At 34.1% G+C, this 17,661-nt stretch overlaps 1 protein-coding gene and 3 non-coding genes across 4 annotated transcripts; all 4 read left to right on the forward strand.

Moving 5' to 3' along the window:
• The first annotated feature begins 312 nt into the window (after positions 1–312).
• On the forward strand, positions 313–380 carry LOC120078867. Its single transcript, XR_005482146.1, has one exon. It is a non-coding gene; the product is annotated as a small nucleolar RNA U49 (small nucleolar RNA).
• A 192-nt stretch (positions 381–572) lies between these two features.
• On the forward strand, positions 573–716 carry LOC120078866. Its single transcript, XR_005482145.1, has one exon. It is a non-coding gene; the product is annotated as a small nucleolar RNA snoR2/U65 (small nucleolar RNA).
• Positions 717–794: 78 nt separating this feature from the next.
• LOC120078861 lies at positions 795–881 on the forward strand. Its single transcript, XR_005482141.1, has one exon. It is a non-coding gene; the product is annotated as a small nucleolar RNA snoR77Y (small nucleolar RNA).
• A 9,158-nt stretch (positions 882–10,039) lies between these two features.
• On the forward strand, positions 10,040–13,136 carry LOC120077898 (heat shock protein 83). Its single transcript, XM_039032000.1, has 4 exons — positions 10,040–10,305; positions 10,436–10,577; positions 10,670–10,950; positions 11,352–13,136. Exons 1-4 carry the CDS (start codon positions 10,168–10,170, stop codon positions 12,900–12,902), a joined length of 2,112 nt encoding a protein of 703 aa, XP_038887928.1. The 5' UTR covers positions 10,040–10,167; the 3' UTR covers positions 12,903–13,136.
• The last annotated feature ends 4,525 nt before the right edge of the window (positions 13,137–17,661 follow it).

Below are 17,661 nucleotides of genomic sequence, written 5' to 3' on the forward strand. Positions count from 1 at the left end.
CCCTTTATAAATTAGACCAAATATCACACGTCGGTTTTCTTTGGGCTTTTTGATTGGGCCGTAATCCGTTTGTTCGTTTTTACCCTAGGCTCAAATGGAAAACGCCGGCCCACACAGAGATGACATATGAAACTAGGGTTACAAATTCGCCACCCCTAAACTCTCGCCCTCACTCGCCTCCATAAATATCCACCGATCTCCATCACCTTCTTCATCTTTCTGTAGGTTCAATGCATCTCTTGTTTCAACTTCTTCGATCTCTTCTTAGTACATTTTTTTTTCTTTTTACTTTATAATTTTTGTTCGAATCTCTTCCGATGATGAAACACTCCCACAATTGATAGGAAGTGCCGTATGACACTCCAAAAAGCAGCGAGAAGCCATGGAATTGGACTGTTCTTCCCATCCGCCAGTTAACTCCGCCGCCGATTCGTTTCTTTCCCGGAGCGGTTCGGTTTTTGGGCGATTTTTCTGGTCGGGATTTTGCAACTGGTTTTGTGATTTCTTTCTGTGTGGTTGATTTGAAACGGGTCTCTGAGGATTTTCTTAATGTTTTTTGTTCTTTTACTTCCGGTTCGATGCCACGTCGTCGATAGCCCAAGGGCGGTGACCGACGATGCTATGATTGAACCAAAAACAAGCTTTTTCACATCTTGATAGGAATCTGTTTATCTTTTTTCAATAGATTTACAGAGCCGTTTTGTGTGATTACATTTATTTAAATCGATCTCATCTTGACATGTTCCCTGATTTTTTTGTTAAAAGTTTTTACGAATTCTAATTTTGTGTGTTGAAAGCCAATGAGGATTTGTTCTATTTTAGTTGGAATTACCGGCTGAATTTTTCTTGATGTTAAATAGACTGGCTGTCTGAGGCTTTTAAATACTTATTTTTAATCTATTTTAAATGTGTTTATTAAATTGTTAATTATAATTTAATTTTATAACAATGTATTGGATTTATCATGCATTTATTGTTTGTTCAACTGGCTGGCTATTTTGGGAAATACCAACTTTAATTCCATAAGTATCTTCGTCACTATAAGTAAAAGTTAATTACGTTCTTCAAAACAAATATATGATAAACAATATATGGATATTTATTTTATGATTTTAAATTCTTAGAGAGGGTAAACTAGAGAAATTAATTTGTAGTCAAAAGGTCCCATGAATTCATAGCCAAAATGCCCTGTCATGATTTAAACCATTTTTTTTTGGATTTAAAAAATCGACATCAGTTTAATTCAATCATTTAAGGTATAAAATTGTGGACTAGAACTCACAGGCTTGGATCTTCCGACAAACTTCCTACTCGTTTTACGTTCTGAAAGCTTGGATTCTCAAACGGTTTGAAGAATTTACCAAATAGAATCATCTGCAAATAAATCTCTAAAAAGTTTTGAAAATTTATTTAATAAAATATATCAATTGATATTTATAAGAGAAATACTTTTTTGGTCATAAGTTATAGGTCTAGTTTTTAATTTAGCTTAATTTTCAAAATGTTATATATTTAGTATGGTTTCATTTTAATCATCAACTTTTAAAATGTTATAATTTTATTTTTGACATTTGAATTTTGTTTCAATTTAGATCTTATATTTCAAGATTTACATTTTAACTTTAATTATTCACTAAATATTATTTTTGTCTTTAAATTTAATTTATTTTGATAAATTAAATATCATTAAGTGAAATATAATTAATTTTTATTAGTTTTTTAATAAGTTTAAAATTAAAAATTGATGTCAATGATGGAAAGTGAGTATCTTTTGAAAAAAAATAAAAAAAATTGAAATTTAAGAATCAAATTGAAATAAAATTTAACTTTGGGTAAAATTATAATATTTTGAAAGGAATAAATTGAAATAAAATTTATATGAATGTTTAGCATTTAAAAATTTAGAGAAAAAAAAATAGATTTTGAATGATGGGGATTAAATAAAATTTAGTCTTAAAATTTAGGGATCAAAAAGAAAATTTTCTTCAATTATGTGCATGAATTATAACATTAAGTTGTATGTATAGTCTCAAGTTAAATTGAGTTGTTTAGGCCATCTTCCTTATTAGGGGTTGATTGATAGGAATAGTGATTTGAGAAAAAGAGATTTGTACAATTGATTTGATTTTTGAAATTAAGTTTATTGACACTATTTTCATATAAAATTTCTTCATTTTTTAATGCTTTTTCATCTGATATACAAAACCAAGTCAAGTTTTGATAAATTTTAAAAAAACAATGGTTTTTAAAATTTTATTTTTAGAATAACTATTGTATCTAAGGAGAGGAAAGAAACTTAATTTTCAAAAATGAAAAATGAAATGGTTATGGATATTTTTTTTTCAAAATTTTATTTGGTTCTTAAAAATATTGTTAAAAAGTGGATGATAGATTTAATTTTTAAAAAGTTAAAAATAAAAAACAGGAAAATTTTTATAAAAACAAAAATTTTAACAACATTCGCTTTGGGATTTTTTTTCTATAAATTGTAAATATTTTAATTTTTTTTATATTAAGAAAGATCCTTAGGCCTTGTTTAATAACTTTTGTTACTTTTTATTGAGGGTTTAATAATGTTTACATACATTTTTTTTAAGTTCCAAGATTGCACACCAACGACACTCTACCACCACTTTTTTTAATTGTAGTTAAAATTGAATGTAAATTATGCCTCCACACCAATGAAACCTTGCCATGTGGAAGATTTAAAAAAAATCATTATTTTTTATTGCACCTATTCTTCTAGGGTGTATGTGGCTTGTTTGAAAGTAGAAGTAAGGAAGTTGGAGTTTTCCTTGTTGGCCCAAATAGTTGGTGGTTGACTACTAAAAAACATTAATTTTATAACTCACTCTTACACTATGGGTTTAGGAGTTCACAATTCTCTACTTTTTACGATCACTATATTTGAGTTAAGGAGTGAAATAGAGTGTGAAGAGTGAAATCGAAGCTTATGAAGCTAAGGCACACAATGTAAGGAGTTGATTAAAATCGGATTTATTTTTAGTAGTGAGATTCATGAACTCCTTAGGTCAAATAATGGATAGATTTAACAATTCTACCTTATGACCTCGATTTCCTAATTCCTTAGGCCAAAACACACTTTTAAAGCCCACAATATAAGAATTAATAATGTATAAAATTGATGTTAACATGGAGTGATAGTCATAACTCCTAATTCTCAACTCCTTGAGCCAAACACACATCCTAAGTGAAAATAATGCATGAGTTTGATATGTATTATTTCCACCTGAACATTCGCAATGACCCATTGATATCAATTAAATCGTGGGAATCAAACCTCTAAAATTGAACTTGATAAGCATTGTGCTATACTCTTGTTGGCAAATGGCCACATTTTATATATTATAAATTTATTATAATTAACAACATATATTTGAAGAATCATGTTCCATATTACATAAACAAGTTGTGTTCCATCTAAAAAAGGGTAAAGTATGGATTTATTAAAAAAAGTAGGGACAAGATGGATAACACATTTTACACATAGTATAGTATAGATTATTTCACAAAAATAATATTTTTTATGACTTAGATGAACTTTAAACAAAAACAAGAACATCTTTGAATTTAGAAAACTTTTTTAGGGCTATAGAGGATAATTTTTTTTCCATCTATCCCTTGAAATTTTCATAGGATCATTTTTTCCTTTGAATGGTTGAAACTATCCAAGTTTAGGTGCGCTCAGAAAAAATAAAGAAAATGAGAGTGACTGAAAACATTAAAATAAATTTGGTTGCATTATCTATTTTATAATATCAGAATATTAACATGTTTATTCAATAAAGTTAATTACTAACACAATGTTTTTACTTGTCATACTAAATCTATATTACAATGCCGGTTTTGATTGTATTGAAATTTTCAAGAATTAGTCAATTCACATATACAAAAATAAAAAATTTAATTCAACGGGAACCGAATCGAGAAGTATTATTATTACTATTATTTATTATTATATATCTTACCATATAAGGTCTAGGGGTGGAAATGGTTCGATTTGGTTTGGTTTGATCGATTTATTGGTTCAAACCGAACCGAAACGAACCACATATATGCGGTTCGATTTGGTTTTAAATTCAGTTTTGGCATTTTTAAAAAATCCATGTTATATTTTTTTTAATTAGGTTTTAAATTCGGTTTTACTCTTTTTTTAAATATATATATATATAGTTAAAAACGGTTCGGTTCGGTTTCAAATTTAGTTTTCGAAAGTGAAACCAAACCGAACCGAATTTTTTGGTTTCATTGATTTTCCGATTCGGTTTGATTTTTAAAAACGGTTTGGTTTTTACGGTTTAAATGACCACCCCTAATAAAGTCCATGAACTACAAAGAAGAATCTATGTGTTGCGTTTAATATGGTTGAAGAGTTTAACGATTAAGTTGTGTCTTAGTTGATGAATGCGATGAATGATCTATGTAAACACAATGTTTCCTCTATTTAGATAAGTCCAAACAGAGTTTTTGGTGAGTCCATGGTCGAACACATGAACTAAGAACGCTAAAAATATGTTTGAGTTTGATGCTTGATCTTAACGGGAATTCTTAGTTAATGCATCAAGTGAGTTTTGTATATCTAAATAATGGATTACATACAAGTGTTGGTGAAAGTGGTGATGAGTGATGATGTGTTGAATGTGTTATGATGCATGAAATAATGGAAGTGAAGTTGATGATGACAAATACAAACACAATTAAGTTATGCATTCATGTTATTGGTAAAATAAAGAACTCTTAATCTTTCTCAATCTAAAATTAGACAATTTATTTGAGTCCAAAACTAAAAGAAACAAATAAATAACGGATCAAACTCTGACTAAAATCATTTAATCTCTATCTTCACATCTCCACAAAGCCCACCAAAATTCTTTTCTTTTTCTTCTTTGCAATATGAATAACTTTTTTTTATTGCATTTTATTAACTATTATACTTCAACATCTTAGATGTTACTTTTTGTATATTGTATTTTAGTATTTGTATTCTATTTTGTGTTATTGTTATTAATGTATGCTAAATTTATCTATATCCTAGATTTCTTTAATTTTTTTAAAGAAAAAAATGTATGGTATCCTCGTTTTTTAAAAATATATATATTAAAAAAATATATAAAAATGACGTATCTGTATCTTAGTTTTTTAGAAATTGATGAATCGTCGTATTTAATCGTATTCGTATTGTATAGATATATCAGTGTCTGTATTTCATAGATGGAGAGTAAAGTTTCTAAATAGTAATCAAGTGAGATTTACACCGTAATGGATTATTCGTTTTTGCAGTATAAATGATCCTATCTCTAGTGTAAGGCCTCTCATCCTGTAATTTTCTTATAAATGTTAGGAAAATGATGATTGAGGTAGAATTCGAAACCTCAAGATTAAGTTTGATGGAAGGTTAAGAGATGAATTTGAAAATTAGAAAGAATCGAACCGTCGTTTTATTCATTAAGAAGAATAAAATAAGGATTCGAGGAATAATTTGAGGATAATGAACCTATTTAAGCATGTAAAGTAAATTCAATGATGAATTAGGCGTGCTCGGATAAGTCAACAGTCAAAGGCAAAATAAAAAAGTCAAAGTCAACAAAAAATCAACTTTTGATATATGGTCAATTTTAGAAATTTCAAGGGTTTAATGGTGAATTGGAGGTATTGTGGGCTTGTAGGACTCGATTTGGGCTGGAAATTGAAGGAAAAGTGGATGGAAATTGGGTGGACGAGAGTAAGGAAGGAAAAAAAAATGAAAGGAATGAAATTTGGACAAATTGGGTTGTCTTCCTCAAATTTTCTGATTGGGTGCCCAAAAGATGAAAGGAGAGTTATCCAAATACGCGAAAAACCCAAAGCATCAGGCAATAAGCAAGAATTCGGAGAGTTGGGGTGTTCAGTCGGTTTAAAAAGGAAAAGAAGAAGTTTTCGAATTGGGGCCTTTCTTGTAAAGGAAAATTGGAATAAAATTAGTTCTTACTGTAGATTAATTTTAAGGTCTTGAGTTAATTTTAGAGCAATTAAAGGACCATATTGCAAAGGAAACTCTACCTTGGATCAAATTAGGGATTTGGGAAAAGTTTAAGTGAAATTGGTTATACTTGAAGATTAATTTTCAAATAATTGGATTATGGTCATGTGGAGGATAACTAGAGGATTATCAATATAATTTTAGGATAAACGAGAGATGGAGAAATTGAAATTATGAGGAGGAGCCGGTTAACAGTGAGTGGTTTATTTTCGAATGATTTGATATAGAAAGTAATTATATATGATAGTGCGCTATGATTTAAGAAATGTGAGGGCATGGTCTGTTTTACGTGACTAATATTTCAAAAATGTTTAAATCATGATTTTTAAACTCTCGATGGTTTTATGATCTTGATTTATCAAAATGTAGTTTGGAATCGAAGTATACATATTATATGGTTTTTATGAAAACCTCTTGATCGTGGAATCAAGGTTGTTGAATGGTTGTAGAAATGGTTTCGAACTACTGATTCTTGTACCTGAGAGATAGTTATTTTTTCGTGCTACTTGAATGTGTTTCAGTAGCACTGCTCAGACGATCAGGGGGTTACCGGGGTCAGATGTGGCCAGAGTATATTGGGAATTCCTCTGCTGGGGTCAAATGTGGCCAGAGTATACCGGGGAGTCCAAAGTAACCTGGGCCTATGGTGTGTATCTATGCTTAGTCTTGAGGCAGCTTTGCGTACATGTATGACCTTGTGATTTGGTTTACACCGCGGGGTGCATTCTTTGTCTAGAGTAACCCACCGTTGTACATGAGTATTTAGGTACAGAGTTGGTGTGGTTTTCTGATGACGTCTAAATGTTTTATAATGTGATTTATGTGAATTATGATCATGCCATTGTCTAAGTAATACGAGTTTGAGCTATTAATGAATCTTATATATGTTTCCAACGATTTATAGAATGTTTTTGATAATTAGTTGATGTTTGGAAAGAGAAAGTTTATGTTTATACTAAATTACCATTCACTGGGTTTTAGCTCATGCTTTCCATGTTTTATGTTTTTCCCCACCTAGGTAGCGATAAGTTCTTAGTGCCTGCTGAGTCGTCAAACGCCACTAGTGTTGTTAAACATCTGTTGTATTGTTTGTGCATGTATTTGAGAGTATTCCAAAATAGCTAAAACTTGTTAGTTACATGTCATGAGAGGTTTTGTTCAAAATAATCCTTACGATTGTTCTGTAAATCTTTTTAAATAGTATTGTGATTTAAACTGAATCAAATTCCTAAACTCTGTCAATGAACATAGATTATTTTTAAAAATGGGTTTGGAAGTCTGAGTTTGATCTTGAGTATAGAATATGTTAAGAGTTGGGACGTTAGATGTCATAGAGAGAAGTGATGTTTAACGTCTTCACGCTTCGTTCTAGTTTAGAAGGGAAATTTGGAACGGGGGTGACATCTAAGATGCATGCTTGAGTTAATTTCAGTCAAAAGGTTAACTTTATCTTTAAAACTACTTCTTTCCTTGTTTAATGAAGTCCACAATCACTTACTCTCTCAAACAGTTACTTACTTCTACTTAAATCAATTTCTTAGTTATATTTAAGTAATGTAGTGCGCACACATTTAACAAGATGAACTTTAACTTATCAAAACTTTGTGGAAATGTTATCAAGCTATTAGGGAATTAATTCTACATGATAGAGGAAAAATAAGACATGAATGATAAGAGATATAAGTATCTAGCTGCTAGTTGCAATGTCTTGCTTCCTTTGGCTTGTATGGTGGCTGCTTAAATGGTGGTTGCTATGGAGGTAGTTGAGTCCTCACCCTTTTCAGAGTAGAAGATTGTGTTCTCACTTAGAATTCTTTGAAGAAAAGCTTGAAAGGTTGAAGACAATGGTGGATTTGAGGAGGAGTTTTGGCAGAGCTTTGACCAATCTCTTGATAAGAAGTCTAACACTTAAATAATTTCTCGATGGGTTGTTTATAGGCGTTAAAAGGAAGTTCCACTACCTCTCACTACAAGAAAAATGAGTTCTTCCGATGCCTAAATCGAGCGTCGGGAGAGACTGTTTCTCTCGACGCCGTAAAGGCCCCATTCTTCCCCATTTCTTTTTCCCATTTCTTTCCCTAAAACCCTAACCCGCGCCGCCCCCACCTCTCCCCGCGCCGCTCCTTCTCCCATTTTTCCTATTCTTCCCCACTCTTCTCCCTCCCTCTCCCATTTTTTCCTTCTTTTTCCGCCGCCGTCGCCGCCCTTCCCCACCGCTCCTCCCTTCGGTCAGCAGCTGCAATCAAGTGCCCGTCGTCGTCGTCGTCTCCTAGTCTCGTTCAGCCACCGCCGCTGGTAATCTTCTCATTTTATTTTATCTTGTATATTTATTTAAATCATTATTTCACATCCTTTTGTACAAATCATGCCCATTCAAATGTGTGTATCCATTTCTATTCGCGACTTTCAATTTAATCAAATTAGACCTCAACTTTGATAAATATTACAATTAATTAACCTACTAATAAAAAAAGACAATGTTAAAGATTGTGTCAATTTCACCAGATTTCAATAATATCAACTTTGATACAAATTTTAAATTTTAATTAATGCACATATTTATCATCCAATATCGGTGCATGTCGCTTTTGTTAAGATCTCGTCAATTTTGCATGTTTTACAATTCTCTGAAATTCTATAGAGTAATTTTATAACGAACATGTCATAATTCGTTAGAGATAAACATTATTACATTCTTTTAAGTTTCAAGTTGATTACAACACTATATTTATGTCTAAAAAATGATATGATGTTGGATTTTTGGAGCCTAAGCATGCATGATTTGACATCCACTACTCATGGTTCTTTGCATGCAAGAATGAAGTTGATCTGATTTCTTTTTATGCGTCCATGACTGTAACTATTGTTTCTTGGTTTGTTTTTGCTTCTTTTCTCATAATCTTGCATTCGAAGATGTTAGATTTTATGATTTTTAAGATAATGAGTTTTGTAAACACATGAATGCAAAGTTTAATTATTTACATAAATTTTATTTCAAGTTAATGCTTTTTCTTCTGAATTTCCCTAATTATTCTAAATAAAAAGCTACAATAACTTGTATTTCTACAAGTTATCACTCTATAGATCCCTTTTACATTTCATTTTATAATACATACCTATGTTATCCTCCATTTTAATTATTTTGGTCCCTACTTTGATGTCCAATTTTGGTTTCTGTACTTTGAATAAAGCTTAAAAGTAGTCTCTAACTATTAAATTGGAATGAAAAATTAATAAAAGAACCTGAAATACAATTTAAAAAATCTTATATTCACGAGCCATCCAATGTGAAATGGTGTTCAAGAAACCGAAAGAAACAGAGAAAGAAGGAAAAGAGAGAAAGCTTGATGGAGAAGATGATGGTGGAAAAGAAATCGAGGATGGGAAGGGAAAGGAGGGAGAAATTGAAAAGAGGTATTTTTAAAAATCATATTTCAGATTTTTTTTACTATTATTTTTATTCTAATCTAAACTACTTTTACACTTTATTCAATGACTAAAATTGGACATTTAAAAGTATAGGGACTAAAATGTAACAATTATCAAAGTATATAGACCAAAATGATATTTTAAATAATTATTTATTATAAATATTTTATCTAGCATCCTTAACCTTTAAGTTACTATATAAAAGGTACGTGCAATGCATGTGACTAAAAAATATTTATAATAAAATTATAATTTTGATTGAATATTTATTGAGTTCAATTAGTGAATGTTCGACCTCAAATGAAGTAAGAAAATTCTAAAATGCGCACGTTTTTGCAGAAAAAAAGAGAGATAAGAAAATGTTTTTTCTTCGCTCCAGAAGTATTTCGCGCTCACGAACATTCCAGAGACGACCCCACAACTATAGAACGTTCTCGATCTGCACGACGCCGTTTTGTACACTTAAACCATTCAAATAATGATCTTATCAAAGCTCTCGAGAAACGTAGAAGGATCGAGACTTTGTGCTATTCTCCTTCTACTATAAATAATCTTCGTCTTCATTCACTCCAGATCAACTTCGAGTTATAATCAATATCTGTGAATATCGAATTCTTAATTCTCTTTGCTCTCTGAAAAGTTTGTTTCTTCATCTGCTTTGAGTTTTTTCTCTATTCGTGAGGTTGCTTGAGAGTTCAATGGCGGACGTGCAGATGGCCGATGCTGAGACCTTCGCCTTCCAGGCCGAGATTAACCAGCTTCTCAGTTTGATTATCAATACTTTCTACAGCAACAAGGAGATTTTCCTTCGAGAGCTTATCAGCAATTCCTCTGACGTGAGTTTTCTTTACCTTCATTCTCTGTTGTTGTATTTTTTTTTAATTGAATTTCTACGTCGTTGTTGAGATCGAGATTGTGTTGTTTTGTTGACGGATGATTGATTGTTTTGGTTTTGATAATCTATAGGCATTGGACAAAATTCGATATGAAAGTTTGACAGACAAGAGCAAACTCGATGCTCAACCAGAGCTGTTCATCAGGATTGTTCCGGATAAGGTTAACAAAACTCTCTCCATAATCGATAGTGGAGTCGGAATGACTAAAGCAGGTAAGAGAAAGGTCGAGATATTTCTTGAAGTCTGGACGCAAGAATTTCGGAAACTTGAGCTTAGTTGTTTCGTTGTTGTTTCTTGAATGCAGATTTGGTGAATAACTTGGGAACAATCGCAAGGTCGGGGACCAAAGAATTCATGGAGGCATTGCAGGCCGGTGCCGATGTGAGCATGATTGGTCAATTTGGTGTAGGGTTCTATTCGGCTTACCTTGTGGCCGAGAAGGTGATTGTGACCACGAAGCATAATGATGACGAACAATACGTATGGGAATCACAGGCCGGTGGTTCTTTCACCGTCACAAGAGATGTAAATGGAGAGCAACTCGGAAGGGGTACAAAGATCACACTCTTCCTTAAGGAGGATCAGGTAACTGAATTTTATAATATAGTTCGTTTTGTGACTTGTTTATAGGATTAGAAGGGGGAAGATTGAATTTCGTAAATAAAATGGGGAAAGTGGTATGGAATGTGTTCTTTGTTAGGGTTCCTTAGTATTAGCCGAAATGACGCGGGAAAAGAATTTGCAATGGACCATAGTCCTGTGTCGCTAATATGAGTCTAACAAATAGTTTTTGCTATATTTGCAATTATTTAAGAATGTTGCTATGTAGTTAATTGTTAGTATGAGAATTGCTATCCATTGTAATTACCCACTCCGGTATTCTTCCTTTAATAAAACATTATCTCTCCCCTTTTTGCTTTCTTCATTTGTTGATTCATAACATTTTTCTTTGAATGTGACACTAATTGAATGTGTTAATTATTCAGTTGGAGTATTTGGAAGAGAGGAGGATCAAGGACCTTGTGAAGAAGCACTCTGAATTCATCAGCTATCCCATCTATCTCTGGACCGAGAAAACTACCGAGAAGGAGATTAGCGACGATGAAGATGATGAACCAAAGAAGGAAAAAGAAGGAGATGTTGAAGAGGTGGACGAGGAAAAGGAAACCAAATCAAAGAAGAAGAAGATCAAAGAAGTTTCTCACGAATGGCAACTCATTAACAAGCAGAAACCAATTTGGCTGCGCAAGCCTGAAGAAATTACCAAAGAAGAATATGCGTCATTCTACAAGAGCTTGACAAATGATTGGGAGGATCATCTTGCAGTGAAACACTTCTCTGTAGAGGGACAACTTGAGTTCAAGGCAATTCTCTTTGTCCCCAAGAGAGCTCCATTTGATCTTTTCGACAGCCGTAAGAAAATGAACAATATAAAGCTCTATGTCAGAAGAGTGTTCATCATGGACAATTGCGAGGAGCTGATCCCCGAGTACCTTGGATTCGTGAAAGGTGTGGTCGATTCCGATGATCTGCCACTAAATATCTCACGTGAGATGCTGCAGCAGAACAAGATTCTGAAAGTGATAAGGAAGAATTTGGTGAAGAAGTGCATTGAGATGTTCAATGAGATCGCGGAGAACAAAGAGGATTACAACAAGTTTTATGAAGCCTTCTCTAAGAATTTGAAGTTGGGTATCCACGAAGACAGCCAAAACAGAGCCAAATTGGCTGACTTGCTTCGATACTACTCGACCAAGAGCGGAGATGAAATGACAAGCTTGAAGGACTATGTCACCAGGATGAAAGAGGGGCAGAAAGATATTTACTACATCACTGGTGAGAGCAAAAAAGCAGTAGAGAATTCTCCTTTCTTGGAGCGCCTGAAGAAGAAAGGCTACGAGGTGCTTTTCATGGTCGATGCAATCGATGAATATGCCGTTGGTCAGTTGAAAGAATACGAGGGCAAGAAGCTAGTCTCTGCCACCAAGGAAGGACTTAAACTTGATGATGAAACTGAGGAAGAGAAGAAGAAAAAGGAAGAAAAGAAGAAGTCATTTGAGAATCTTTGCAAGACCATCAAGGACATCCTTGGCGACAAAGTAGAGAAGGTGGTTGTCTCTGACAGGATTGTGGACTCTCCTTGCTGCTTGGTGACCGGCGAATATGGCTGGACGGCAAACATGGAGAGAATCATGAAGGCTCAAGCTCTCAGAGACAACAGCATGGGCGCTTACATGTCAAGCAAGAAGACAATGGAGATCAACCCAGATAATGGAATCATGGAGGAACTAAGAAAAAGAGCAGAGGCAGACAAAAATGACAAATCCGTCAAGGATTTAGTCATGCTTCTCTTCGAAACTGCTCTATTGACTTCGGGTTTCAGCCTTGATGATCCTAACACGTTTGCTGCAAGAATCCACAGAATGTTGAAACTTGGTCTTAGCATCGATGAGGAGGAAAATGAAGGAGATGATGCAGACATGCCTGCTTTAGAGGAAGATGTTGCTGAAGAGAGCAAAATGGAGGAGGTAGACTAAGCCTTAATATCATCAGCTTCCAATTTCTTTAGCGGTCATCGTGCTGATATTGAGATGTCTGTGAATGTGTTTTGAGGAAGTAAATGCCTGTGTCAGAGTCATTGATCAGTGTCAATGTCGGTTTTGAGTCTTCGTTCCTGTTATACATTCTCGTTTGTATTCAACTTACAAATGGAAGTTTTAAAGAGTGTTAATCCAATATATGAACAGATACCTCTCTTTTATTGGTCAGCATCTTCTGCATTTAGTGTCCTGAAAATCAGAAAGTTTAAGATATAGTAGCAAGCTGTAAAGATGATTCTCATATTATTAGGGTACCAGAGTCTCAATGTCAAAACTTAGAACTAGACGTAAACGCTATTCAATTCACCTGCTTGTGCACTTTTTTCTACATTGATTCTAAATGATCCATCTCTTTTCCATGTGAAAGATTGGCTGCAGATGAGAGCTTATCCATCTTGTTCTAAATTGAACATTAGCTGCCTTCTATGGTAGATCTTGATTTTTCTATCCTTTCGGAGATCAGAAGGAATCTAGATTGTTATGTTCTATTTTACTGTGTCACAAAATCATAAATATCTAAGATCTTTTAAGGATAAAAATAAGTTGATTGAAATGCATCATTCATTTTATTAACTGATGGATGGCCATTTATTTTATTAACTGGTGGATGGTTGTGAAAAACTCAATAAAAGATCAGAAGGAATCTAGATTGTTATGTGTGCTATTTCACTCGTGCCACAAAATTACAAATATCTAAAATTAAAATCTTATGATGTTGATTGAAATGTATAATTCATTATATTAACTGGTGGATAGCTGTGGAAGCATCGTTAACTTTCCCAGACACATGAGGTAAATCATGCTCGACTATTAAGAAGGTGTTAAACCCTCAATCTTATTCAAATATAAAAGAAGGGTAAATTAGGAATTGCACAAAAAAACAACAATACAAAGGAGGTGCAAGGGGATGAAAGCTATTGAGGGACCCCTAAAAGCTGTTATAATGTTGGCAGGTGATATTTTGGGTAAAAGCTGAGAGGAGCTTTTAAGAGAGAGATCGTTCAATACTCTCAAATATGATATGTTGGTTTATGCTCGACTATTAAGGTGGTGTTAAACCCCAATCTTATTCAAATATAAAAGAAGGGGTAAGTTAGAAATTACACAAAAACCAAACAATGCAAGGGAGGTGGGAGGGGATGAAAGCCATTGAGGGACCTCGAAAGGCTATTATAATGTTGGCAGGTGATATTTTGTGTAAAAGCTGAGAAGAGCTTTTAAGAGAGAGACATCTTTTCTTCTATGTTTTATCTGTTTTCTTGCTGAATTCTTACTAAAGAGTAGTCAGGGTTATTTGTTTTCTTCTATTGTATTGTCATTTGAGGGCTTCTGGTTTTATTGCTATTTTTGAGTATAAATAAATCCATATCAGAGTGCTATGCTTTGTTTCTTGGTTTTCTTGTTAGGTTTATTACTTGTAGGTGAAGGGGAACCTATCAAATTGGTATCAGAGTCCATCAATCCTGGGGCTTAAGGACAATGGCTCAGAAATAAATGGAGGAATGAATGGGGGTTAATGAAAAGGAGATTACAGAGATGAAAAACTACGATACTGGGGTTGTGTAAAAGTATTGAAAAACTTATCGAAGAAATGAAGGAGACTAGTTCGGCACACACAATGGAAGAGTCCGGTACATCTGAGGGCCTTGCTCCAAGTTCAAAAGGGAAGCTAGAAGAAATCGATATGGCTTCGAATTAGGGTACAGGAGGATCAATAAGAGCAAGTATAAATGGTTGGAAATCTTGATGTTCTTCGGTGACAATCCTGAATCTTGGGTTTACATGGTTGAGCACTACTTCAAAATACATGAACTCACGGATGCGAAAAAGGTCAAGGTAGCAGTGGTGAGCTTCACACCAGATGAGGTTGATTGGTTATGTTGGAGCCATAATCGAAGGGCCATAACTAATTGAGAAGAATTAAAGAAGCGGATGTTTGAAAACTCTAGTCCTACCGGAGAAGGAAGCTTGGGAGCTCGACTCTTGCGAATCAAACAGGAGGGCACTTATGCTGATTATGTGAAGAAATTTATAACATATTTGGCGCCATTACCGGAGATGGCTGAGAGTGTTTTACGTGACACCTTTGTTGATGGTCTTGAATCGGCTCTGTAGGTAGAAGTGATCAGCAGACACCTTATGACGCTAGATGATTGTATGCGCGTGGCCCAGTTGGTGAATGATAGGAATGTGGCCTTAAAACTAGCCTTGTTTGATTTAGGTATAGTTGAGCCAGAAAGGAAGAAAGCCTAAAGCAGAAAAAAGGAGTGGGCCGCGAATGATAAAACCACCACAAAAGGAGGAGAAACCTTAAAATACATTTCAAGCATGATTAAGGGGAACTACACGAAAAGAGATCCTCCGATGAAATGCCTATCAGATGTTGAATTCAAGGAGCGATTAGACAAAGGATTGTGTTTCTGATGCAATGAGAAATATGATCCTGGACATCACTGCAAGGTGAAAGAAAATTGTGAGTTAAATGAGGAAGAAGATTCTGAAATAGAGACAGAGGGAGAAGACAAGAATCCACCGGAGCTGAAATTGATTGAGTTACCGAAGAAGGTGAAAATAGCTCTGAGATTGATGCTGGGATTTTTTGAAAAAGGGACGATGAAATTAAAAGGGACCTTGAAGGGAAGGGGGGTCGTGGTGTTAACTGATTCGGGTGCGACACATAATTTGTAACGACCCTAGTTTCCTACAGTATTCTAGGACGCTACTTCATGCATGCATAGTACAATGTCTTTTAAATCATCAAACTAAAGAGCCAAAAATTTTATTTAATAATGCTTAAACGAGCAAGGATGGGAAAACATAAGTAAATAATAATAAATAACTAAAGCAAGATAAAATAAAATAATTTACCAATCGGGGACCCGTAATTTCTACTAAAACAAATGTTTGAAATTAGGTAGTCAAATAATAAAATTGATATATTTTTGCATAATAGTGAAAGACGCTTAACTCCTAAACCAGAATTCAAAACATAGTGCTATATGCAGAAGCAGTGAAACATCCTAATGGCCAGGTCACGGATCTCTCTTGTCATGCACCAGTCTGTCATCTCTTATCTGAAAAATAAGGAGAGAAAGGGTGAGTATAAAAATATACTCAGTAAGTGACCCACTACTAGCCCCACTCAGTGATCTATTAGTCCATCCATTGGACCAAAAATGCACAATGACTTCATAAACATAGGCATAGGAATAGGCATAAGGGGCGAACACGAAGACACGCTTTCATAAGTAATGACTCAAAGGTCACAGCATAATTACAAGGGGTGATCCCAAAAAGGACACCGTACATAAACATAGGGTGTGGCCAGAAGGCTCACACATGCGATGTGTATGGCCCAATAGTATACTAACAGTCACTAACATCTGATACGGACACTAGAGTCTATTTCAACTCATAATAATACAAGCATATCATAACTACAAGGTTAATACTCAAATCTCAATCTTAAATGAGTCTGTTCTCAACTCTATCTACATGCACGGTAGATAGATAAACTGATACTACTCATAATGAGTCTGTTCTAAAACTCTATTTACACACAGTAGATAGTTAAACTGATACTAGTCATAAACACTTACTCTCTTGCATTTGCTATGTTTCCTATGTGCACATAGATCTCCGCTTATGGGCTTAGAAGCTAGGTCTGCCGGCCCTCTGACCATCCCATATGAGGTTCCTCTCACACGCTCAGGAACTAGAACTCTCGGTTCCCTGACCATCCTGTGAGGTTCTGCTCTGGGCTCAGGGTTATTTGCTTTCTTCCATTGTATTGTCATATGAGAACTTTTGATTTTATTGTTATTATTTAGTATAAATATATCCACATCAGAGTGCCATGTTCTGTTTCTTGGTTTGCTTGTTATGTTTATTACTTGCACGTGAAGGGGAACCTAACAGAAGGCAACCAATTGTTCATCCAATAACGAACCTCATCAGATATTTGGCTACAATTTAGGCATGGTTCCTTAGGATGTTAGCTCTATACATATTCTATCAAGAAAATTGTATTTTGTTCTGTCAGATGAATGGCAGGCCTATATGTAACTTGGAGTCTAGAATGTGATTTTGCTTATAGTCATACATGAAACGTTTGGTATGATGAGAGTTAATTGTAGTGTTGAAGTTTTTCTGCTCTATAAGCAAAGAATAAATCAGGATTACAAGAGTTCTTCAGAATGTGTTTTTTCTCCTTTCATGTATAAAATTAACCTTTTGAGCCTTCTCAAGTAGTAAAAGGTCCAGACTTTATTTATTTAACATTCAATTTTCTTTTTGAGAGTACATAAAAAGGGGAAAAAAAAAGCACAGAAACACTAGTAAGAATTGATTGACTTCTTGAAGTGCATCTTTTCCTATCACAAGGTCCACCCAAGGCCAGTGTTCCTGTTTGAGTACCACCATCTTTGTGCATGCATTCCCAACTCGTGAGTAGCAAGGTTTCCGATGCAAGGTAAACAAAAGTTATTGAACCGTAGGAATAGAAGTACTATGCATAAGCTTAATTTTCAAAAACCAAAATTGTCATCAAATAGACTTAAATGTTTATAAGCTTTGATATCACGTTATATTTTAGAGTCAAATTGTTCTGTTCTCCACACAAGACTCCAATCCATTAGAGAATCAGTTATGAATATGAAATTTGAGTAGTTATTTATAGAAAAGCTTGACACAAATA

This window comes from Benincasa hispida, chromosome 5, assembly GCF_009727055.1.
Source record: "Benincasa hispida cultivar B227 chromosome 5, ASM972705v1, whole genome shotgun sequence".
Taxonomy (NCBI): Eukaryota; Viridiplantae; Streptophyta; class Magnoliopsida; order Cucurbitales; family Cucurbitaceae; genus Benincasa; species Benincasa hispida.

Excerpts from the sequence above, each read along its gene's own strand:
- LOC120077898 (XM_039032000.1), top strand. The coding sequence starts at position 10,168 with ATGGCGGACGTGCAGATGGCCGATGCTGAGACCTTCGCCTTCCAGGCC. Across the intron at positions 10,578-10,669 it reads AGTCGGAATGACTAAAGCAG|ATTTGGTGAATAACTTGGGA; the intron begins GTAAGAGAAAGG and ends TCTTGAATGCAG. Across the intron at positions 10,951-11,351 it reads TCTTCCTTAAGGAGGATCAG|TTGGAGTATTTGGAAGAGAG; the intron begins GTAACTGAATTT and ends TTAATTATTCAG.